Source organism: Colossoma macropomum, unplaced genomic scaffold (genome assembly GCF_904425465.1).
Source record: "Colossoma macropomum unplaced genomic scaffold, Colossoma_macropomum, whole genome shotgun sequence".
Taxonomy (NCBI): Eukaryota; Metazoa; Chordata; class Actinopteri; order Characiformes; family Serrasalmidae; genus Colossoma; species Colossoma macropomum.
In genome coordinates, this window is record NW_023494789.1 from 8,231,109 (window position 1) to 8,257,529 (window position 26,421).

General features: G+C 38.9%; 1 protein-coding gene across 1 annotated transcript; it reads left to right on the forward strand.

Annotated features, from left to right (window-relative positions):
- Window positions 1-505: 505 nt before the first annotated feature.
- si:ch211-113j14.1 (cytochrome P450 27C1) lies at window positions 506-25,427 on the forward strand. The gene is made up of 9 exons (XM_036569986.1): window positions 506-776; window positions 7,329-7,519; window positions 9,325-9,524; window positions 17,485-17,682; window positions 18,813-18,976; window positions 20,665-20,831; window positions 22,438-22,519; window positions 22,852-23,058; window positions 24,040-25,427. The coding sequence occupies exons 1-9, from the start codon at window positions 537-539 to the stop codon at window positions 24,154-24,156; spliced, it is 1,566 nt and encodes a 521-aa protein (XP_036425879.1). The 5' UTR covers window positions 506-536; the 3' UTR covers window positions 24,157-25,427.
- Window positions 25,428-26,421: the final 994 nt, after the last annotated feature.

Consider the following 26,421-nt stretch of genomic DNA (forward strand, 5'->3'; position numbering starts at 1 on the left):
GGGTTGCCATGTCTGCAACACAAATACAGTCATTTTATTTACTATCCAAGGTCACCAGTGAACCTACACGTGCCTCCTGAGTTTGTATATGTAGTTTTGATGATTGTAAAATAGTCATAAATCTGAAAAAATAAGTTTTCTTTTGGAACTACTTTGGCTTACAACACCCTGCATCTATCAATCGCAGTGTCTCAGACGTTAGGCAGCGTATATCTAACTACTGCAGGCAATAACTTACATAGATAACATCAGATGCGTTGAACTCTTCAGACGTCTGGTTCCCATCACCTCCACTGTGAAGAACTCTGACTCTAAGTTTCTCTAGAATTGAGCGTTTCTCACCAAACCACTCTGAATGACTCTGTTTACATCTCAACGATTTGATTATGTCGAATTTTTAAAGTTCCACTTTAAAGTTCCCCTGCGACCTTTCAGCCAATCAGACTGCAGGAGGCGGGGCTTGTGTGAAGGCGGGTGTGGCGTATTTTGTTGCGGTCAGCTGGCAGCCGTTGTTCTGCGCTACGAGCTCCATCACGATGGCGTGCGGAGTTTTCAGTCCTGTCCGCCTCACAGTGACTCGCTGGCGGCCAACAGCCCTGCTTCAGCTCGAGGGAGTGCGGAGCCTGAAGGCACAAACCAGCGACTTGAACGTGCAGTCCGTCACCGCTGAACCGGGGAAACTGAAGACCATCGATGACCTCCCAGGGCCCAGTCTGGCCACTACAGTTTACTGGCTGTTTGTAAAGGGCTACGCAGATAAGAGCCATGCAATGCAGGTTAGAAACTCCAGCTTTGCTATTTTCAGCTGTTTGCATTCAGGATTAATGTTAACGAGTGGTTCTTAAAGAGGAACTCCACCAAAATTTCTGCATAAGGAAATGGTTAAGATGTCAACAAAGTCATTCAGAGTGGGTTTGGCTCCGTTCTAGAGAGACTTGTCAAGTCAGAATTGTTCACAGTGGTGGTTAATAGGAATCAGACATCTGAAAAGTGTTTAATGCCTCTAAAATCTCCCTTACAGAAAATTATTGCATGAAATGTTAATGAATGCTCAGTCTGATGTCTGAGACACTGTTTACAGTAGTTTTATGATCGATAGTTTAGCCTGAAATGTATTTTATTCAATTTGTTTTAATCTATTGATGATGGAGGGATACATGAAGGGTGTTCTAAGGCAAGTAGTCCCCAAAGAAAACTTTCTTTTTTCCAGATTTACCACTATTTTACCATCATCAACATTACACATAAAACTCCGAAGACTTGTAGGTTCACTGGTGGTTTTGCATAGTAAATAAAATAGCTATGTTTGAGTTGTAGACATGGTGACTCTGGTTGCTGTCAGCACCACTGTAAAAAAAATCTGAGCAGGCAAGTTTTTCTGCAAATGAATTTCACACCAAACCACTGTGAAAAAGTTTTTTTACAGCTCAACCACTTACATTACGCAGACATTGAAAAAATGTGTGGAATTCGCCTTTGAGATCTGACTCAAATCCTGCAGCATTCCTGCAAAGATGACATGGGCTGAACTATGTACTTAGTTCAGATGAGGGTAGAAAATAGTTTCTGTTTACTTAGTTTCTTGTACCTTTGCTATTTTTTAATGAAGGTCCGCTACCCTAGACATAGTTAAGCAAAACATTTCACGTCATGTACACATAATATATAACAGCAAACATTTAATTTAACTTCATATACTTGAAATTTGTAACTACAAACATATGTGCGTGTGTGAGATCCTGCTGGTGTGGGTTTCCTCTCTTTCAGTGAAGCACACAAAAGCTATTCTGCTTAACACGCCTTTATAATGACCTGCGGAACCTGTTTATCATTTAATTGTGAACTAAGCACTAAACTAAATTGACCCTGTAAATTTTAAATCAATCAGGTTTTTAAAAAGTCATAGTTTCTAATAGAGCAGGGGTCTTTGATTAAAATTCAGTAAGGTCCAGTTAGAGAAAATACTGAAGTAGCCTAGTAGATCAACATCGTATGCAGTGAACAACTCAATGTTAAATCAAATAAAGTACAATTCATTAATATTAATAATATTTATCGTCAGTTTTCTCTTTTTAGAGCACTCCATGTGAAATAACCCTCTGACTCACGTTCTTCTCCGACTGCTGTTTCTTGCCTCGTCCCTCCCCTGTGTGTGAGTCACTCACTTGAGTCTCAGTGCCCATCGTAATGCACAGATCTGATTGGCTGAGTAGTGTCACGCGTGATATTTGCAATGTATGCGATTGGTCTGTGAGTTTCCCGGGCTGCTAAAGCATTACTGTAAAGGCTAGAAAAGTTACGCTGATTAAAACAGGACCACCCCGTCGAAATTAAATAATTCTCCATAGTTTATCGGTTATAGGTCCAGGTCCACATAGGACAGCGCCTGGGTCCGGACTCAGACGGCGGTCTGCCTATGATTACCTCTGTAATAGAGTAATCATGACAGTGTTTCTGAAGAGTATTTTTAAACGATGACACATATTCATATGTGCTTGTGAATAAAATAGTTGCATTTTCATTTTTCATTTTTAGTCTTTCACATTCCTGTATGAAAAGGATGAATGATGCCTATTTGCGGTATAATTTCATTCTGTTACGTTGATTCAGTGCCAAGACTGTTTGGCTAATTACAACACTCACTCAAAGGAATCCTAAAAATAGAAGAGTAGAGCCAAACAGGCTCCAGTTCCTCAGTTCCCATGCCACTGCAGTTCTGTAGTAAACCCAGTGTGTGAGGGTTTTTTACCGGACACTTTTTTACTCCTTCTCGAATTGTTTTTTTGGTAGCTACTTTTACTTCTACTTCAGTTGTTTTTACTTCCACTTTAGTGAAGTACCTAAGGATGACTTTTGGTTACCCTACGCAACAGTTCCCACACTTTGGTGTACTTTTAAAGTTGGCAACAGTTTTCCCTTCTACATTTGACACAGGCAGCTGTGATTAATGACCCAGAGTTGTCTGGAGTGAGCTCCACTTAGTTTTAACCAAGAAAGCGTCCAGAGTCCATAACAAACAGATACAGCAGAGATTAAACCATCATAACCCGTAATTTGAGTAGCTACAGATTATAGTGATACGATGAACAATGATCTTATTTCACATAATGAGAAGTAGAGTGATGTACTGAGAAGATCATTTCTGTAGTCAGAATTCTTTGAAAAGAAACCAGCTGGATGTTATCTTGGTTCTCTTTCCATGAGGCTGAAGTTGGATGTGGAAGCAACAGAAAGCAGCATTGTTTGTGACAGAAAACAACAAAGTCAAGGAGTTTCTGTGCAGTAAACTGCACCAACCGCAGAGAAGCTAGTTGGAGAGTGTTTAATATCTTGAAAGCATCACATCACTTTGCCAAACACTGCAGAAGATTATGGATTCAGGCCATCAAAAGGGCGGACAAGGGGTCCTGGTGGTCACCAAAGCAACAAAAGTCTGCGCAGCATCCACTTGTATCTAAATTTAATGTTTTTTGACAGGGTGATTGGCTGTTCTACCTATAAATATGCGAAGGAAATTTTGACAAGGTTGCACAGTTCGTCAGAACACCGGTATGTTTCTTTGCTGACATTAGCTAGTCAGGAGTAATTTAGCACTGTGTGTGATTCATATTGATGATAGCTACCGTACGTTGTCTGTTTACTTAGCTTAGCAACACTAATGGTACCACTTTGCTCCTGGTATTGTGAAATAAGGAGAGGATAGACAGGCTCAATAAACAACAAAGCCGGCTAAGCTGGGCAAAATTCATAGGACATGTCAGCAAATAAAGGTTTTTATATGACAGCTCCTATTAGCTAAACCTTTAGTGGATAGTAAACTTAGTGGGGTGTTTATAGACCTGTTGACTAGCCCATACTAATAATCAGCCATTGTTAGCTTAACATTTTACATAATGCTATATTAATATACAAATGAAAGCCAAACAAACATGTTCATCGCAGAAATAGTATTTTATTATTACGTCAACAAGAATTTACACGCAGTGCAAAATCTACATTGATTAAAAACTTGACTAACGTTAAAACCCTGTAACTGCTAAATTGCCAAAGCGGTTTTGCCAGAGAACCTGTAGAGAGGAGAATTTCCACACTGCAGTGTCTTCTGGTTTTCTCAAACACTAGAGGGCGCTCCCGAGTGTGTCTAAAATGAATGGGTTAAGAGGGAGCGTTTGAGCAAAATCATAGTTTATAAATGCTCAAACATTTTTAATGTAAAAGAATGAAATAATTTCCTGAACAAAGAACAGCATAGGAGTTTAAAACGGCACCTCATGTATGTCCATGACCTGCGTGAGCGCCAACGGCTAATGAGCTGCTCTGCTCGCCAATCAATCATCACTCTCTAGCAGTAATGCCCGCCTTCTGCTGCCCAAAACCCGTTTGTTGTAGAAAAAAGGAAATATATAGGTAAGATTTCTTTGTTTTTTTAGTGAAATACATCCTTCTACTTTCTAAAATTAAAGAAACGTTCTGAGCAAGTGATTAGAAACTATTTTAACTTTTCGTTTTTAGCCGTTGAGCTCCATTTACTCCCATTCATTGAGGACTCCCTCGCGAGCGCCCTCTGCTGTTTAGCAGTCCTGTTTTTGATATAACGGAGGGAATAGGAAGTGGCCAGGCTCCTCATAAACTCTGGTTTTGCCCCTTGGCTGCGCGCGCACCCAGTAACCTTTGTAAACAGGAAACCCGTCTATGGTGCACCAGTGTTCTGACGAATTGTGCTTCTTTGTCAAAAAGACCCACCGTAACACATATTTTTAGGTAGTGCTCAACATAAAACTGTAGGTGGGATATTTTGATGGCCTAAGTTGTCAGAAAATGCTACCATCGCTGAAATCTATAGGTAGGATAATTTGATCTCCTTAACAGAAAACGTCACCAGCATTAAAATAATAATCAGGATATTTTAATTGCCTAAATTACCTTATCATTCAATACGTAGAAATATTAAGCTGAGTCTGTAGTGATTTGCGCATGCTCAGTAGGACCACTCGATGGGTAGGACAAATTGTTAGGACACAGGCACGAGAATATAACTGCCGCGCCATTTAAGGTAGAACGCCAAGTTGAATAAGAAAGTGGCAGATATGAGAAAATTGAAACTATCATCTTTTCCACGGCGTTCTGTGAAAATGTTTTGGTTCCGCGTACCGATTCTGATCAGTGTTTACTGCAAGCCTAATCGTGAAGAAAAACGAAGCGTTGTCGTGCAGGATGAATCGAAGACGTTTTTGTGCGCTGTAAGGAAAGCAGCGGCTGATGAGCAGCGTTGTTTAAAGCTGGTAATTAAATTTAAAATTTTTAAAACTCAGCACTCTTTCCTGCATTACAAACTCCTTAGTCACATTCTGCCTCGAGCCAACTGCAATGAAAAAACACGGAGTCGAAGAGTCGACTCCAAGCATTTCGACTCGTAGAGTCATTGGCATGCTCGACATGTCGGAGTCGAAGAATCGATTCTTTTGGAGTCGACTCCCTGTCACTAGCAGGCATTGAATGCTTCGAAGTGAGCTGCAGTCTGATATGATCTTTACAGAGCAGCAGTCTGATATGATCTTTACAGAGCTGCGCGTCTCATTGCTTCAGGAAATGGGCGAAACAGCTGCAGAAAAACTCATGTCATTTCATGTCATCTTTCAGGGTGCAGTAAGGGTATGAAAATGAACTGATGCATTGTTCTGTGAACTGCATCAGTTTTTGGAACAATAGAATCAATTGTAATGAATTATAAAAATATTCAATAAATATATGTTCATTTTTTGGCCAAAATGAAATAATATTTTCAAATTGTTTTCCAACTACATCTAGTTGCTCGTAATAAAATACTTTTTCCACTTTTTATTCGATTTCTATCATTACACTCATGCTAATTTTTGATAGCATCTCTTTGGGTATCACTGTATAAGGTTAGCATCAAGCTAACTGAGGTGTTCTTTCACTTCTTCACATTAGATTTAATACTTCTTAAGGCAGCTTATATAAATGAGGACATTTGAAGCTGACATTTCCTCAGACATTTAAATTTAAAGCCATTTACTCAAGATGTTATCGACAGAGCTTCCTAGCCTGTTGGCCTGTTAGCTATGTGAACTAGCGGTCTGCCAAGCTGGTCAGTGGAGAGCTAGTTAGGCTAAACTACATTCGTACTTGTGTTATGTTTAGTAACATTTCACAAATTTTACATGATAAACATGCAGTTTGTGACCGCAAACATTAGGTTAGCTAGCTAAGTTACACACATTCATGCATTCACTTTAGTTTTAGGTTGCACAAGCTATCCAAACCCTGTTTAAAAATCACAAGACAACGCACCATTTATTTATTTATTTATTTTTTCCCAAACTATATAAGATACACTATATTGCCAAAAATATTCATTCACCCATCCAAATCATTGAATTCAGGAGTTCCAATCACTTCCATGGCCACAGGTGTATAAAACCAAGCACCTAGGCATGCAGACTGCTTTTACAAACATTTGTGAAAGTATGGGTCGCTCTCAGGAGCTCAGTGAATTCAAGCCTGGTGCTGTGATAGGATGCCAGTCCAGTCGTGAAATTTCCTCGCTACTAAATATTCCACAGTCAACTGTCAGTGGGATTATAGCAAAGTGGAAGTGATTGGGAACGACAGCAACTCAGCCACAAAGTGGTTGGCAACGTAACATGACAGAGCGGGGTCAGCGGATGCTGAGGCGCATAGTGCGCAGAGGTCGCCAACTTTCTGCAGAGTCTATCGCTACAGACCTCCAAACGTCATGTGGCCTTCAGATTAGTTCAAGAACAGCATAGAGAGCTTCATGGAATGGGTTTCCATGGCTGAGCAGGTGCATCCAAGCCTTACATCACCAAGCGCAACGTAAAGTGTCGAATGCAGTGGTGTAAAGCGCCGCCACTGGACTCTAGAGCAGTGGAGACGTGTTCTCTGTAGTGACGAATCACGCTTCTCCGTTTGGAGAATCACACAATCCGATGGACGAGTCTGGGTTTGGCGGTTGCCAGGAGAGCGGTACTTGTCTGACTGCATTGTGCCAATTGTGTTTGGTGGAGGTTATGGTGTGGAGTTGTTTTTCAGGAGTTGGGCTCGGCCCCTTAGTTCCAGTGAAAGGAACTCTTAATGCTTCAGCAGACCAAGAGATTTTGGACACTTTTATGCTCCCAACTTTGTGGGAACAGTTTGGGGACGGCCCCTTCCTGTTCCAACATGACTGCGCACCAGTGGTTGTGGTATATACTGTGTTTTCTGAAATGTTTTCAAGTATCGTGATGTAATACTATCCTTCCACTGAATCATTTCCTGAACAACAATAATTAAACTGACCTTTGCAGTTGGCGCATAAGCGGCTATATGGACCAATCTGGCGCTCGCGTTTTGGGCCGTTTGATGTGATCAATGTGGCCACAGCAGAGCTCATCTCACAAATGATCCGGCAGGAGGGCCGTTATCCAGTGCGCACAGCACTGCCTCACTGGAAGGAGTACAGAGAAATAAGAGGCCAGGCTTACGGGCTTCATGTTGAGTAAGTCTGTCCTCCCGCTGCTTCTGATTTTACCCTGTTTGTCATCTTGTTGCTCAAAGAAACCAAACACTTAATGTCAAACTATTGGACACTGTAAGCCTCAAATGAACATGTGATGCGCTGTGGTTTACTACTTCAGCTTTTTCTCTTAGCAGAACATTACAAAGGGAAAATGAAAGTAGTCAAAAATACAGACCAGCTCCTCCTGCATTGGCTTGATTGAATCAATGACTTGTAGGCCTAAATAGCAGAGTTTGTTTGATTGGAAAGTTACATTACTTGTGAGTGATTCTGACATGTAGCTTATGTTCAATTATGCTACTAAATTACAATTAAATAGAATAAATGATCAAATAATGAGTCGTCATTATCGTCACTGCGAGTTTTTGACGTCAGCTATTTGTGTGATAGTAATGACATGAGTGTCTTCACTTTTTGGAGATTTGTTGAGAAAGTGTTGGGCTTGCTAACACAACTCGATAGCTCTCATGCAGTTTACATTTAACAAATGAAGTAAGGCTATCAAACGATTACAACAATTAACTGTGATAATTTGCATTACTTTGTGTTCTTCACAAATAATCACATTTGTCTTATTTGCTCAAATTTTGCTCAAATTTGAGCCGAAAGAAAGAAAGAAATCCAAAAAGTTGGGACATTTTTGTAAAATGCAATAAAAACAAGAATCTGTAATTTGTAAATTCTCTTGAAGCTTTATTTAAATGACAAAAGTACAAAGACACAACTTTTTGCAACATGAGGCAAAATAGGAATGAAAAGTTTATAGAATTCATTCAAGAAGAGTCGAGTTACACCATTTTGAAACATTCCACAATAAGCAGGTGAATTGGTAACAGGTGAAGGTATCATGACTGGGTATAAGAGGAGCATCCACCAAAGGCTTAGTCTTTGCAAGCAAAGATGGGTCATGGCTCACCGCTTTGTGCCACACTTCAAAAATAATATTTCTCAACGCAAGATTGCAAAGAATTTAGGTGTTTCACCATCTACCATATATAATATTCTGAAAAGATTTAGGGAATCCAGAGAAATCTCAGTCCATGTAGGGCAAGGCTGAAAACCACTGTTGAATGTGCATGACCTTCGAGCCCTCAGACGGCATTGCATAAGAAACTATTATGCTCCTGTGTTAAATACTGCCACATGGGCTCAGGAGTACTTCGGAAAACTGTTATTAACCAGCACAGTCCGCTGCTGCATTAAGAAATGCAGTTTGAAACTCGAGAAAGCCATACATCAATTCTATGCAGAAACGCCGCCGAGTTCTCTGGGCCTGAGCTCATCTCAGGTGCTCTAAAAGACAGTGGAAATGTGTGCTGTGGACAGATGAGTCCACATTTAAGCTTGTTTTTGGGAAAAATGGACCATGTGGCAAAGACGAAAGGATCCACACCCAGTGAAAGGTGCAAAAGCCGACATATGGGGGTGCATCAGTGCTCACAGCATGGGTGACTTGCATATGTGTGAAGGTACCATTGATGCAGAGGGGTATGTTGGGATTTTAGAGAGACATATACTGCCATCAAGACAATGTCTTTTCCCAGAATGTCCATGTTTATTTCAGAAAGACAATGCCAGGCCTCATTGTGCTACATCAGTGTGGCTCAATAGACACAGAGTGTCTGACTGGCCTTCCTGAAGTCCAAATCTGTCTCCTGTAAAATATATCAAAGGGACAGAAATGGTCTCCTAATAGAAAAATAAAAGAATTACCCTTATTTGTCATGAATGTAATGTCTCCGTTGTTTGCCAAGTCCCAGAGCACAGTTTTCTATCTCTTTCAGCACGGGTCCTGAGTGGTACCGTATGCGTAGTGCTCTGAACCCGAAGATGCTGAAGCTGCGCGAAGCGGCTGCATATGCACCGGTCATTCACGACGTGGTGACGGACCTGCTAGATCGTCTGGAGAAACTGCGTCTGCGCAGCCAGGACAAGAACACTGTGAATGACCTCGCCTCTGAGCTCTACAAGTTCGGCTTTGAAGGTCAGAGGGGTGGAAGGGAAGGAGAAACTAAATGTAATTAGCATTTTAAAACTGTTAATGTACGTAATATTATGTGATGAGCAAAAGTAGGTTGCATTGCTAAAATTATTAGCTTTAAAAGCATTATGTTTCTATGCTTTTGTCCATTTTATAAGCCATATAGTGCTAGAAACTCTATAAGCAATGCACAAGAAGAACTTTGAGTGATTAAGACGAACAGTTTGCACAGTGCTAATTGGTGGGGTATAACTTCTTAGCAGAATTGTCACTGTTGATAATATTACTAACTGAGCAATGTCCTCATTTGAGAGTTTGAGAGTTTTGTAACAATAAAACATTTAAAACAATAAAACGATTAAATCAACAAAACAATAAAACAATTAGAACAGTAAAACTGAATAACCATAACTCGGAAGTCTTATGATCATATAAACATACAACTTCATTTCCGCAACAGTTGGGACGCTGTGCAAAATGTTAATAAAAACAGAATGCAATGATATGCAAACATTTTAACCCTATATTTAATTGAAAATATTACTAAGACAACATATCAAATGTTGAATCTGAGAAATTGTATTGTTTTTTGAAAATATATGTCCATTTTGAACACTTTTCAAAAAAGTTGTAATGGGGGCCTGTTTACCGCTGTGTTGCATCACCTCTTCTTTTAACAACACTCAACAAGTGTTTGAAAACTAAGGAGACCAATTGCTGTAGTTTATAAAGTAAAATGTTTTCCCATTCTTGCTTGATATAGGATTAACAGTTCAGGGTCTCCTTTTCTGTGCTGGTGTCAAATTCGAAGTGGGCAAATATTTTTCAAAAAAACACATTTCTCTGTTTCAGTCTTTGTAGTATTTGCAATTAAATATAGGGTTTAAAGGATTTGCACATCATTGCATTCTGTTTTTATTTACATTTTGCACAGCATCCCAACTTTTTTGGAAACGGGGTGCGATAGCTGTGCGTATCACTTATATATAAGTGTTTAATGCAGAAACCTTTACTTACTAAAATATAAGTAATCCAATTACCACTACTATGATAATGTTAATTTCCGCTAGCTATGGATTTTCAGTGTAGTGGCTTTGCACAAAGCGAACAGTACACATTCACTTCCCACACTGGGTTCAATACTACTTATGGCAGCTCTAGCTTAAACATGAACGTTTGTAATAAATGAGTACAGGGAATCTTTTAATATATACTTCAGTTGAAGCTTAATTCTGAATATTTCCAGAGGAGCCTGTTTGCTAAGCGTGTCTGTCTGGATCTAGTTTTTAAACAAAACACTGTTTTTAAGTATGTTTATTATGGTTTCGGGCCTTTTACTTCAAAAACATGTAGTTCGTGCAATTATATGTGCATTTGTGAGACCAGTTTCCCCTCTTTCAATGATGCATGGAAAAGAGATTTGAGTACTCCTAGCTTCCCTTGTGGAGAATCTCCAGCCAGCAATTTGAATGATTTGAGTCAGAATACCCTCATCATGAGTGCCAACCTAACTGCAGATTCATCAAGAAGGTACATTTTAATTAACTTTGATTAATTGTGAGAGCCTTATTTACTGTTGTTTGTGGCAAATTAAACTTTGGCCACCAAACATGGCTAATAGACTACATTTGGGATAAGGGGAAAATTGTGTAACTTCTCACCAAGCTTCTTCTTAGTTTAGAGGTTTAGAAGAAGAGTTCTGCGCAAACCTGTTCTAGTCTCATTTTTCCAGAGCTCCACCCCTGCCATGTAACATTGTCCTTCCTTCTGATACACTTGATTAATCACTTGAAAGACTTGTTTATGATTGAATTGGGTGTGTCAGCATAAGAAGCACAAAGGACAGCTATGCTGGACTTTTGGAGTCTTTATAGAGTTACTACAACATTGGAATCCTAGAAGTTGCAGTGATAATAAAATCATGTTCTAATTTTTAAATGAATTATTATATTAATGATTCATCACTCTTAGCTGATAAAAACAAGCAGAGAAATTCTATCAAAAGTTTTTATTGCACGTAAAGTTTTGTTTTTCTAAAAGAAAAGACATTGTATACATTTTTGCTGTGGTTTTGTTATTGTTTGATATTAAAAACAGTGGACAAAGTACAGACTGGTACCTGTTTAAATAGAACGTGAATTGAATGTAAATGTAATTCATGACATAAAGATCTGTGTAATTCCTTAAGTGTAATGACAATAAATAACTTACTTAAAATGAAAGTATATAACTAGTCATCAAAGGGTCATCGGTTTTTAGACTCGTTTTGGTATTAAGGTTAAGAATATCCTAAAAGAAAGGTGAACATTCGTATTATACAAACTCATTTATTCCAAAATCATTACAAAATGATTTCAGTGGTAAAGTCACAATATGACAGAGTATTTTCAGCTTTATCGAGTGTCGTCTCAAGTGCTTCTTCTGGCTTTGTATTCTACTTCTGAATGGCTTGGAGCATAACATTTGTCTATTCAATGTGCCACTAATCAAAGGCATTCCTTGAATATTCCTCCTTTATCTTCCTTGGAAAAGCTCAAGTATAAAACCCCTTTAAAGCCCCTGTCTACTCTTTTTTAATTAATGTTACAAAAATGAAAATATAATGGTCTGATTTTTGCAGTTTTTGTGATGTTCTTACTGTGAACTGGCAGAGAAAGAATGCTGTAGGTCTTTTCTGTTGAGAAATTATTGAAATTTCCTTTTTACCCTTTTGTTTTCTTCAGTTCAGTTTGAGTTGGGTGGGTCTAAATTTGGTGCAGGTGATGTCAGATCTGCCAGAGTGCCAGTCAGAGTTAGTAATATCACGTTGCTCTCCTTCACATAAAGTGACTGCTCTCCTTAGACGAAGCTCCCAGCAATAGGTGATTTAAGCTTGTCTAATCTTGTCTTATCTAACGGTGCTTGTTATGAAGGTTTATTACACCGTTGTTTGTAGCGTAGTTAGACACTGCTTCCTACTTGTGTTAGCAACCCGTTGCAGGATGCTGCTATAAGCAGTTGACTTCACTACATTTATTAGAGTGCGTTAGCTAGCGGTCCACCTCAACTGTAGGACTAAAATGATATGTAGCATTACATTAACAACCCCCCCAACATCAAGGCTCACAGTGCTTCCCTGCAATTGTGCTTCACAGACGTGGAGTAGAATAAGAGAAATTTCTCCAAAGTGTCTGCAAATATGAACTTGCTGACTCAGAACGGGAGCTTGTGTGGCCTGTCAGCTCTGTTTCAGAAGCATCGTCCAGCGGTTAGCTGGATATGTTACATAATGGACATAACATTGGGGCTGCTGAGTGTTCAAATATCGGACGATATGTCGTGATCTACCCATCATAATATGAAAGCTTGAGTTCTAAACCATTAGCTGTAAAATGTAATTAGATTTCTCAAATGATCATTACGCAGCTTGTTTTCAGTTGTGCACTTTATGCTTCCCTCACACAGGCAGGGCTGAACCACACCGATTGACGTTGCCTGGGAGATGCTACTGTCAATCATTTTGTGATCCAACATGCCTGGGCAGTTCTGAGTCTGCAGCAGCTCAGAATTTTTGGAGCATTTATCTATTATTAAATTGTATCAATTCACATATGTTTCTTAATTCAGGGGTTTCCAAAGTTTTTGCAAAGGCTGTTGGATGGGATCATAGGAAAATGCCTGAGGGGCAGTCAGTCTTTGCCAAAATATTTTCATAAATGATTTACAATATTAAGAATTCAAAATACAAATGTGTAGAGCAGTTAACCCAGTTGAACTGAGCGTCTCACTAATGACCCATTCTGAGAATTTGGCTATGGCCCCTTAAAATTCACTTAAATGTTCCACCAAAGGAGGACGAGGAGCTCATGCACTTGAACGTTGGCCCCAGTGAAACACATCAACATAGAAATAGAGCTTTCTGTGTGCTACCATGTATCTCTCACCATACAGAAGCTGCTCAATGCTGCCTTTATGGGATGCACTGTGATTTTTTTCAGAGTAAAAATGCGAATTTGTAACAAATTGATTTCAAAACAGCAAATAAATTGTGACTAAAGTGGTAAATAAATGAAGTTGCTGCTGCAAGAGGAGAGCAGATTCCAGCCACTCAGTGTCTCTGCCCTCTCGCCCCCTTAATATTTACTGTACTGTTCATGGTTTGTTTCATAATGTGTTTTGGTGTTAAGTTCATTATGGTCTTTTCGTGTATGAGGCACATGCATTTGCTATGGCTCTCACCAAAATTGTTGATTCTCACTGTTAACTTTTTAGCTGTAGTCAGTCAGTAAATTAGTTTGCAGATCTAGTCAGAGACGAAAGGCTCGTAAACGTTAGCTAACAGCGTGTTCCAACACAGTGTAAGTTTATGATACTGCTGCCACAATATTGCAATGTATTGACTGGTTGGTGTGTATAATGAGAAGCTGCAGGCCGAAAATCTGTCTGTGGGCTGCATTTGCTCCAGGGTCTGGATTTTGGACACCCATACTGTAATACAACACTGGTAAACACTTTTTCCATGGCAAGTATTTACTATTACAATAAAAATTAAAACATTTGAAAGCATGTTAACAGGGGCAATTCATAAGAATTTTAGACGTATCTGAAATGTATAAGTTATTATTATTCTTCTTCTTCAAACTCCTTACAGTCCTCAGAATCTAAATTTAAAGCATGGAAAGATGATTTTCAACTAGATTTAATAATTAAAGAATAAAGAATTGCCTGTAAGAAGGCTAAACTTAATCAGGAAACTTATGCCTCAGACTTCTTCAATGCAATTTGTTAGTGAGAGTTTATATTACAATAGAAAAAATTAACATGTTTATAATTTCATAAATAGCTTAGCGGTCGTAAAATAAAACAAATTAATAAATAAATAAAACTTTTTTTTTAAATTGATCTGCTCTCTTTTAGCAAAAAGCGTGATTGTTTTAGCTTGGAAAAGATTCACTTAGTTAGAGACGTCTTTAAATCCCTAAGTACCTTCAGTGTAGCTTTAAAAAATAAAGACTTGTCACAGATATTATGCTCAGTGAGCGAGTCGCATTTATCCTGCATTCGACTAAAGAAGTTGTAATTTATGACTTCCAACTGGAAGACCAAAGAAAACGTCACATGAACTGGGAATTCCTGCTCTGAAAGTCAGGAGCATGTTCTGAACTCTGAGTTCAGCCTGTAAGAGCCATATCAACATGGCTACTCACACAATCAACAGTCATAAAGTAGCACTTTCCCACTTTTAAATGAGATTTAATAGCATTAGTTTTAGATCAGTCAACATACAGACACAGTAGTTGGTTAAATGTACAATATTGCCCATAAAGTTAGCTGTTTTGAGATGGTAAGTACATCATGGACATTAATGTTATCACTCATATCTAGAGCTGCAACAAATATTTGCTAAAATTTCAGATATTTGATAATTAAACTATTTAAAAAAAGAAAAAGCCATTTGAATAACTGGAACTTTTACCAGTTTTTATAACCCGGGTATTGTTTTTAGCAGTCTCTTGGGACACAACATTTTGTTTATGAAGCTAAATGCTAGTGAGTCACCATGCAGTAGTTGTGTATCTGATCTGAAGAGAACAAAATAATCTACCTGCATGTCATTCAAAAGCAGCGATTTATGGTTAGCCTTCTTTCAAATGAACCTGTCCTGTGAAAAACACAAAGATATCTCAGCTGTAGTCAGAGTTAGGCCTGTCGAGACTCTGTTCTCAACTGTTACATGCTAAAAAATGACAAAACATCTTTACTTCACACATTATTACAGCATCAGACTTTCTGCACCCTTCAGGTTCCCCATCAGTAATTATATTTGTTCTTGGGGCCACATCAATTCATAGAATAAGAAGAGCTGTATCAGGATTGATATAATCCTCAGAGTTAGCCAAAAATTCATCTTTCGTAAGGTTCACTGTACCTAAGAAACATGATAGCAAAGATAAAATAAACGAACTGTTAAAACTAGAATGATAAAATTCAAACATTTTATGTACGTAAAACTATACTATACTATATAATAATAATAATAATAATAATAATAATAATAATAATACAGTTATATCCAAAAAAGAGAAAATACACGATTACAAAAGTTATTGGAAAAAGGAGTGCAAATGATTGGTTGAAACCATTTGCAGTGCTTTCTGGGATATGTAGTTCATACTGATATTAAACATGTTATTGCATAATTTATCTCCTAGCTGATTAATTGAGTGCTTCAAACTCTTAATCCTATGATAAATATGAATGGGATTTTTACTTCTGAAACCAGAGCCACTTGAAAAAGTGAGTGGTCACTGTTTAGCTCTGTTAGAGCTGTGAGGTGTAAATGTCGGGTTTAGTCACCCGGTGCAGTAGTAATGTTTTTCCTCCTTCCCTGGAATGCTGGCTAACCTGCTCTCCACTGTATACATTACCGAGAATAAATTACCATCCATCCAGAGCAGAAACAAACTTGAAACAAACTAAAACTGCACTGGGCAATAAAACAGGCAAGAAGAGTATAAAGTGGTACAGAAGAGTGGTCACCCTTTTGCTCTCTGACAAAAGTGTGTTGTCAGTTTTTAAGACAACGCGGTTAAAAAGACACTGATTCCTCTGCTCTCCTGCACTAATTATCCCTGACGAGTTTCTGCGGTCTCAGCTGGTCAGGGCTGCCAGGTCATCTCCAGGATAGCAGTTGTGCTACTTGCTGTAACAAGAATTGTTTATCAGTGCTGTTTTTCAATCACCTTGTAGTACTTCAAGTTTCATTCAAAAGCAGAAATATAAAGTAAATAAATTAATAGATTCCAGCAATCATACAAAAAGCTAGTTAACAAGACATAGTAGTAACAAGTACAACACAAAGAACAACACAATGACAATAATAATAAATAATGTTAAGAATTTTTTTTTTATTTTCATATTTTTTTTTCCTTTGTCTTAAAGTATATTTGAATGGTCCAGATAATATCCAATAGAATAAAATGAAACGTCACCACTCATATCACCTGCCCTGCGATGGACTGGTGACCTGTCCAGGGTGTATCCTGCCTTCCACCCTATGACTGCTGGGATAGGCTCCAGCTCCCCCCCGCGACCCAGAAGGATAAGCGGGTTAGAAGATGTTGTTTTGAATTACGCTTTGCCAGTAAAACTCATTAGTTTCCTGACTTTTTCGGTTAGAGTCTGAAACATGTCAAACATGCACTGTAGAGTGAGTCACTGATTTATCCAGTAAAGAATTTTCCATCTCTCCAATGCCAGAGTTGTATTTGAGTCTTTGTTCCTTTGACTTCTGAGAGATCTGATTGTATCAGAACAGACTGATTCCTTTAGCAGATGTCAGAATTTGGCTTCTGCAGAAGTGAAGTATGAGATTCTCTTTTTTTTGGCTGTGCTTTTTTTCTTGCGTAAGCCTCGTGAAACCTGACCTTCATTCTCTTAGCAGTGTTTTGGATCAGTGATTCTCGCTCTTGGCAAACTGTACTGGGGTGGTGATAGGCAAGAATATTGCAATACTTGAAGACGTTTTTATAACACGCAGTATGTTTCATGATGTTTATGATATATTTCCTTTTGGAATGAGGCACAATACAGGACGGCCAATCAGAGCAAAGGTCGTTTACATACAGTACTGTGCAAAAGTCAGAGACCACGTTTCATTTATTGAATTTCTAGTCAAAACAGCCTTTCAGTGCACGTTATTTATCAGAGAAAAAACAGAAAATTATGCAGAAGCTCTAACGACTAAATATAATTTTATTTTGTATCTAGTGTGTCCATTTTTCCTTTCTTTTCAGGAAACTTGCTTACAGTTTCTTATAGAAACTGCAGGGATATATTCCCCACCTCCAAAGTTTAGTCCTAGAAGCTGGTTGAATGTTCTGCTCTTAGTGATCCAAGTAGCTCCCTGTTGGAGTCTGTTTGCCATTTCTGTGCTTATCAGGATTAGCTTGCTGAAGACGTTTTCTGTCGTCTCTCTGGTCAGGAATTTCCTCTATCCTGTTTGAGACACGTTTGGGCTGCCTGCAGGAGGAAATTCCCACAGACACTCTCCGTTTTATTGCTGCGGCCAACAACATGCTGACCCTTTCTGAGACCGTGCTGTTTTTTCCTCGATGGACCCGCAAAATCTTTCCCTTCTGGAAGCAGTTCATCCAGGCCTGGGATGACCTCTACGGCGTGGGTATGAATAAATCAGTGAATAAAGCTTTGACTGTACAGTTCTCTCCAAAAATGTAAACAAACACCACCCAGCCACCCCCCTCGCTAATTTTCGTGCACTGTTTTATTTATTTGCTTAGTTTAAGTTTTGCACAGTCCACATTGCATGTTTTTTCCCCACTAGTCAAATTCAGCAAATCAACAGTCATTGTGCATTAAAATGTGAAGAGTTGTGTTCTCTGTCGAGGCTGTTAACTTATTTTTATTTAGAAAATGAAAAAACTTGATATTTGTAGAGAGGCACAGAGCTTTGCATGTTCAAAAGTAAGGAATCATTTGTCATGTTCATATGTTTGATATTAATTTTTATCTACAATAATAATTCTTAAATAGCATAGACATATACATAGAAATATTTTAATATATGTATAACTTTAAGAATATGTGTAAGTAACTTCATTCATTTCATGAATTCGTTTCATCAGTCTAAATCATATGTTGATGTGATTTAAAAAATAGTCTTTGCTTTATTTAATATTACAAGTACTTTGGAAACACGTTATTAAATAATAAATAATATGCTGTAAGTACCTATTTACATTACATTTTACAGTTTATCAATTTTTGTCAAGTTGTCAGAGGCATTGTGAATATTGATTTTATTAGAACTTAGTTCTCAGGTCTATGTAGTTTTCCCCCCACATAATCATACAGCTCTCTTCATCATTCTGAACATATCTAATTTTTCTTTTTTTCTGTTTGCTAGCTTATTGTTTGATGTCTGTGAAGTTTCACAGAACTAGCAGATTAGAATCATTTCATACATTTATCTGCAATCACATTTCTATTATATATTTGAAAACATTGACTCCAAACTTCAGAACAGCAGTGTAGCTCCCAGATGAGGAACAGAACATGCTGTAATCTCTTCATACGTGCGTTTATCTGGTCTTCAGTGCTAGTGGGTTGCAAAACCCTGATCAGTGGCGCAATATAACTGAAATAGTTCCTGGAAATACAATACTGATTTGTTTGTGGACGGGCAGGTATTTCTCAATATTGCATTCTCAGTAGAGTCACAACTCAAACCCTGATTTCTCCAGTGAAATAATAAGGGGAAGTTTTAAGGTATGTTGTTCTGCCGGGAGATAGCCCGGCTTTTGATTGACAGGAAGGTGAAGCAGATGGACGAGCAGGTGCAGCGGGGCGAGAAAGTGGAGGGCATGTACCTCACCTACCTGCTGTCCAGTAACAAGCTCTCCCTGGCTGAGGTGTACATCACCATCACTGAGCTGCTGCTGGGAGGAGTTGACACGGTGAGAGTGTGTGTGGGTGTGTATGGAGGGGTGTGTGAGTGTGTGTAAGGCCAAAATCTTGAGCTGGAGAGATTTCAATTGGGCCGTGACTTCTCATTATATGTGGCCCATAAACCAATACGGTGCAAATGATGGTGGCAGCAGTACCGTAAACTTACATTGTGTCGCACCAGCTGTATTAACAAAGTTAGCAAAGGTTTAAGAGCTTTTTGTCTCTGGCTAGACCTGCAAACTAATGTAAGGACTGACATTTAGTCACAGCTAAAAAGCACAAGGTTAAGAGTGAGAACTGACAATTTTGGTAGATGGAAGTCATTTTTTTTAGTGAGAACCACAACAAAGCCTCATACGTCCCAAGACTGTAATGAATTTCATACCAAAAGACATGAACATTACAATAAATATTAAGGGGACAAGAGGACAGAGACGCTAAATTGCTGGAGTCTGCCCTCAGCAGCAACTTCTTATTAAACTACAAAATATTGAAGTAGCAGTTAAAAGGCTTTTGCTGCTAACCTTAGATTGTGGAGCAGAACAGCATAATCATTGTATTGTAAAACACCCCAAACACATTAAAAACAACATTTGATTTTGGTAATCGTTACCGTTCTATCACACAGACTGCTTGTGTTATTTCTGTTGGTTGATATGTGTGGATATTGATGTGTATGAGCTTTTGACAAGACATTTCTAGCATTGCTTTCCCACATTCTGTCACTGAGGATTTATAGTGGCAGAAACAAAGCAAACATGAGTGCACGTATTCACTTTTCACTGTGAAACAGTCAAGGGCCCAGGTGAGCTGCATTCTTGTTATGCGTCTGAACCTGCGCCTACATTGTCTGCGCAATCTATAGCCTGCAACTGTTACATGCTGGTTGTGATAGCTGCCTGAGGAATGTAGAAAACATAGCCAGTGAGCAGATTCAAGATTACTCATGGAGATGTATCTTCCTTTTATGAACAATTCAGCCGAAAGCAGCATAAATGGAAATGTTACAACTTAACCGGTAGGGTTAACTGTAACATGCATGAGGGGTTCGTTTAAACATTTGCTGTAAAAGTTTGGTAAAATTACGCCAGCACAATTAATTAATGTTTAAATGAGTTTTCAAACCTAAATGCATAAAAATACATGAAGAGGCTGTCAGAATATATTTCATATATTTTATTGAAATCTATTTTAATGACTTTAGCATAATTTTCATGGATCAAGTATACAATGTTATAGTATGTTATATTATACTAGTATACTATGTACAGCCACGTCTTTGTTGATCAACTACTTTTGGGCAAAACTGTCTGAAAATTGTGCACATTTGATTTTTTGCCAATACATTCCAAGTGAGGTGCTTAAAATAGCTCAGTTTAAAGCTTAGTAGTTTTTAAAGAAAGTGAAATAGTGAATTGGTAAAAGTATCTGCAGTAAGTTTCAGTATTGGTGTTGTACTGGAAGAAAAAGCTGTATTGTGCCCTCTCTACTCTCTCTCGACTAAAATGTGGTATTTATCGTACATTCAGAATCTACACTTTTGACTGAATTTCTTTGTTTTATTGAGTTATGAGTAAGAAATGAGTAAGAAGTATTTAATAAAAAACTATAGCCTGCTTATCACTGATGATAAGATTATTAAAAAGAGCTGTATTTAGCAAATCTGTCTTCCTCTGTCTCTTTTTTTTTCTCTCAGACATCTAACACCATGTCCTGGACATTGTATCACCTTGCCCGGAGTCCAGAAATTCAGAAGCGCCTGTATCAGGAGGTCGTGTCTGTGTGTCCAGACAAGCAGCTGCCCACCACAGAGGACCTGACCAGAATGCCATACCTGAAAGCCACCATCAAGGAGACACTCAGGTACATGCTTTATATGCATTATATGAGATGTATGCTTTGGCATTAGTGATCATATGTTATTATTGTGTAGGAGCAGGAGAGAGCAGGGCACATTTTTCAGCCTAATAATGGCTTGATTCAGGCAGCGACACCTCTTTGGACTTCATATTGAGTGTTAACATCAGCAGATTCCAAATGGAAATGTCACATGTGAAATCAATTCTAGACCTATTATTTACTTACTTGTGAGTGAAATAATGACGGAAGAACACACATTTGACCATTAAACCACAGAGCAACTAATTGTCCAATTACTTTTAAGCCCCTAAAATTGGGGTTACAACCAAAGTGGTGGTAAATTCTACACTGTTCACCCGATTTGGATGTACATACTGTCAAATTATATCTGGACGTCTGTGCTTGGAGCTCATATTCATTATTTAATTTCAGCTCCAATATGCTGTTTTACACCACTGCAAATAACAATAACCCTGTTGACATCCAAATATTTATGGAGCAGACTATATAATAAAACTTCTTGGTACAAAGAACAGTCTTCAGGGTGAATCTCGAGAAATTGTCTGTCTGATTGGTGCAAAAAAATCACAAAGCACATTAACTATGGGAATACAAGAAAAGCATGGATTACTTAAATCTGTTGAACTACATAAGACATCTGTTTTAAACCAGGTTAGGTGGAAACGTAGTTCTTGCAGTGAGGGTGGTCTGTTTACTACTTTCAGCCAAATTTATGTTCGAAGTACAGCTCATGCATGCCAGTAAGAACACAGCAAAAAGCCCTTAGGAGACCTTGTAGAAAAACCTATCAAACTGAACACAGTGCTCTCTGTTTCAACTCCTAATCTTAGCCATACAACTTGCGAAAATGAGCCTCAGGTGTTCAGTGTCTTGCCAATGACGCGTCACTCCCAGACTATCTCTATCATTAAATGATGGAAGCAGTCTCTCCATCATCAAGTGTGTCCTTGACATAGAATTATTCAGATAACCTTATGTGTGCTGGGCTTCCACAGGGCATTGTGTGATCCAGTGCAGTTATTCTGCCTGGAGTTAACAGTCCTGAACTTCTCTGTAATTTGTTCTGAAGCACTGAAGCACTGAAGCATGTAGTTAAAATGTTTTATATGTAGTTGAAATGTTCTGCATACCTTCTGCTTTAAGGCATGTGGGATCCATGCAGTATGACCGCTACATTTGAGTTTGAAGTTCAAGTGAAAAAGAAAAGACTCTAGTGCTCTGTATAGCAAAGCCATTAGGTCTTCTGTAGTGCTCTATTTACTTCAGCTTCACTTTGGATTATGTAAAAGAGGCGTTGTAAATTCCCCTCCAGATTTTGTGTTTATGCTGAAATCTGATAACCAGTGATTTGGACTGCAGAGGAAATGAGTTGGAAGGTTTCCTTGGAGTTGGAGGCAATTTGGTTGGAGGCAAGGTGGAAAGGGTAGTTGAAGCGTGGAGAGAGCGGTGGTTTTTAGTCCTATTGTGGTTTGTAGGGGTGGGAAATTGTCACATGTTGCCTATCTGGTAATACTGTGGGTATCATCCATACTTCTGTACTCCTAAACCTCTGAACAGCAATCACAGATTAAACCTTTCTGTGTTGCAGATTGTACCCTGTAGTCCCTGGTAACGGACGCCTCACCCTCGAGAACGAAGTTGTTGTGGATAATTACTGGTTCCCGAAAGGGGTAAAACTAACTATAAACCACATAAATGCTCCATTTACTAATAAAATGACCTCAGAAGTCTTACACATTTATTGAACCCCTTACTTACTTCACCATTCATCCCATTGCCCATCTATTGCTCCTCTAATCAGCCTCTTATTACTGTACAGTTTATGTAGGTAGTTTGCACTGGTTGCTGTTTACAGGCTCTGTATAATTAGTCTAAATCTTTTATGATTCAAAATTTTATAATGACATGATATGATACTACATTTTTATGATGGATGCAGTTGTTAAGTATTATTGCATCAACAGCAACATCGGTCACCTGTTGCTCCTCCTCCTCCTCTCAGACGCAGTTCCACCTTTGCCACTATGCAGCAAGTCACGACGAGAACGAGTTCCCTGACCCTGAGCGCTTTGTCCCGGAGCGCTGGCTGAGGGGGTTGCCGTCCCGCTCTCAACACCACCCCTACAGCTCCATCCCATTTGGGGTGGGAGTGCGGGCCTGTGTGGGTAAGAGGGTGGCCGAACTGGAGATGTACTTTGCTTTGTCCAGGGTGAGTTGGCTGGTGCTGCTGCTTATTTTTTTTATACACAATACTGTTCTGTATATGAGCTTTACTCACCCCATTTTTGAACTTTCATTCAAATTATTTAACTGAAGACCTAAAATTATTTAACTGAAGACACAGTATTAAGGAGGGACGTTTCTGGTGATAGGTGGAGGTGGTGGGAGTAGGAGCTGAAATATGATATTATTGGTTAATATTTCTTTTCCCTGCCTACTGCTTTGTGGTGATGAAATTATGATATGATGAATCATGTTTAATATGCCTAATGTCAGTTTTGATTCAGGCTGGCTGTTGAGGAGCACCTCCCTCACAAATGTTCATGTGCCTGACAGTGAAAATAGTTAAAAAGATTAAATTTTTTCATAACTGTTTATATTCATTATTAGCCGTGCAAACATTTCAGGTACTATAATTAATTTGAGATCTGATATGCTTAATTGTAACATAGTTAAAGCAATAATTATATTAACACAATTTTCCCCCTTACCCCAAATGCAGTCACAACAAGAAATGTTTGGTGTCCAAAGTTTGCTTCTTTAATTTTTCAATTTTGTTACAAGACTTGCTTATATGGTTCCGGACACTACATGAAATACTGTTATTTATAAAATAGACAAAAATATGGACAAAATACTTCTGCTTTAAGCCCTTCAGCATGTTTTGTTCATGTTTATAGATGTTATACCATGTTAGAAATCCCTAAATCAAGTATATTGTAGTTTGCACATGATGCTAATGGTGTCATATAAGCTTCACTCGCTTGTTAGATACATTTGCCCTGCAGCTCCAGTGCACAACTGAAGAAGCAAACTTCCAAACGCCTTGGCTGATCAATTACATGTGAAGTAAATGGGAAAAACTGCATAAATGACTAATCTAGCTTCTGAATGTGGTTGATGCTTCATTCCGTTGTCCTCTCCTTATAGTTCCCTCATTCTTAATTGCCTTTCCTCCTTGCTCCCCAAGCTGATGCAACACTATGAAGTTCATCCTGTGGATGGATCCCCTAACATACAGCCTAAAACCAGAACCCTTCTCATTCCCTCTGAACCCATCAACCTGCGCTTCATCCCCAGGGCCTAAGGAGGCGGCAGAGAGAACGTTCAGATCCGGTGAATCTTCTCAGCTCAGATCAGAAACTTCTATACATTTAGCTTGCGTTTTCACTCCAGTGGTATCTGTGCCTGTCGACACTGTGATTGAACTGAAAGTGGTGAAATGAATTGGAACATTTGAATTGTATAACTTACTTCACAGCTTTCTTTGAGTCAACGTGAGGGCTTCCACAAACTCCTGTTTCCTTAAGTCATTAAATAAGTTATATTAAAATTTTTAATTGACTTAACTTTTTAAAAATATTTTACAGTGTAGTACATCCACTTTTAGTACACCAGCGACATCATGCTCTTACGTGATGTGACCCAGCATTCGTTATTGCTTAAGGGTCCCTTAAGCCTTTAGTGCTGACATGACTATTATCTCACTAAAACAACGGCCTTAGCACTGTAACCTTCACATTTTAAGACTTTGCACTCTCACTCTCTAAGAAACAAGGTCTGTAAATAATAATTAAGCCCCACTTGCCCAACTACATAGTCATGACTACGGACTACCTGACACTTGCTGACACTTGAGCCTAATAATCTGTGTGCAGATTGTGCATCTGTACAGAACCAGTCAATCATTTGAACAGCATGTGAATGTATGTTTTTTCTGGTCTTAGACATTTTGATCTAAAGGTTATGCTCAAAAGCTTGAAATATATTGTACAAATAAAAATAGTAAAGTTGAAGCTTATGTACAGTGCTGTGCAACAGAGACCACCCTTCATTTATTGAATTTCAGTTCGGTAGTCAACATGTTGTTTATTTTTCAGCATCAAGTAAAAAAAAGCAAATATTTTACAGAAAATTACACAGAAGCCTCAACAACAAAATGTCCTTTTTCAGTACTTAGTCCTTTATTACAGCTTCCGTTCTTTTCAGGAGGCTTGGTGTCAGTTTTTCAAAGTGATCTGCAGGGATATTTTTCCCCACCTCTAAAGTTCAGTCTTAGAAGTAGAGCTGTCCCGAATTCCAGCTCTGGAGATTTGGCACTAACTCGAGGTAAGAAGGACATTCATCATAGCCCTAGTAAGGGACCAGTGCGATGGGGCACTGTTTGCCTTGGAAATATATACTGTCTAGCATCGCGTTAGCATGACGTTCGCTGCTGTGAGTCAAGTAAAATCAAGTCAAATTTATTTGTATAGCGCTTTTTATAACTGATGTCACAAAGCAGCTTCACAGAAATCCATTAAAGACAAAGTTTTAACATGAAATGTAAATCCTCCAGGTGAGCAAGCCAGGGGCGACAGTGGCAAGGAAAAACTCCCTCAGAGCTGAGGAAGAAACCTTGGGATAAACCAAGGCTCACAAGGGGGGACCCATCCTCCTCTGGTCAAACTACCTACAAAATTATTTTACTAATATTAGTAGTAGTAGTAGTAGTAATAGTTAGGAGTCCACTTCAGTGTAGGGTGGGCAGCTAGTCCAAGGCAAGTGGCGGTAGCTGGGCAAGTGGCGGTGACTGGGGCGTGGGCAACTGGTCTGAAGCGGGTAGCAGGAGCGCTCGACAGACAATCATCCATCAGTGTCCGGCCGGACAGGTGGGCAGTCGTTTACTCGGAAAAGATAGGGAGATAGAATTAGTTTTGTTCTGTTTGAGTGTATGTAAAACAGAGAATGTGAACATTTCCAGAGTGTGGCTAACGACTCCGGCAGATCTGACTATAACAGCTTAACTAAAAGGAGAGAACCAAAAGGGCACACAGACACAGGAGCACCCTGAAACAATTTGGCATCCCTCCGCTCCACCGTCCACAAACCTGAGTGATTGCGTGCGAGAGGCGGGACAACAGCACCAGCATCTCAGTTTACTATAATTCCCTGTGTCCATGGACCCCTGGATCTGCTGCCTTTATCTAAGGGGGAACATTAACTACCAAAAGCTAAACTAAACAAGCGAGTTTTCAGCCTAGATTTGCGGCCCGAACATTTTCCGGAAGATCATTTCAGAGTTTGGGGGCTTTATAAGAAAAGGCTCTTCCCCCAGCTGAGTGAGCAGATCATCAGATGCCTGAGCTGAGATGGTATTTTTATCCTCATTTTAACAGTGCAATTAAAAATATATAAGCTACAAGAATGTGCTGAAAAAATGAATTGTGGCCTCACTATGTCACGTTCAGTGATTCAGTTTTTTTAAGGAGAAGTAATGTTTATGTTGGGCTGTTTTAGGTTCATTTGTACAAGGACTTTTTATGTTGAAGAGCCTGGATATGGGTGGGGTGGTGGGTTTTGCATAGTAGAG

Coding starts and splice junctions, on each gene's coding strand:
- si:ch211-113j14.1 (XM_036569986.1), top strand. CDS start 537: ATGGCGTGCGGAGTTTTCAGTCCTGTCCGCCTCACAGTGACTCGCTGG. Junction 9,525..17,484: donor CTACAAGTTCGGCTTTGAAG/GTCAGAGGGGTG, acceptor CTCTCTGGTCAG/GAATTTCCTCTATCCTGTTT. Junction 17,683..18,812: donor GGATGACCTCTACGGCGTGG/GTATGAATAAAT, acceptor GCCGGGAGATAG/CCCGGCTTTTGATTGACAGG.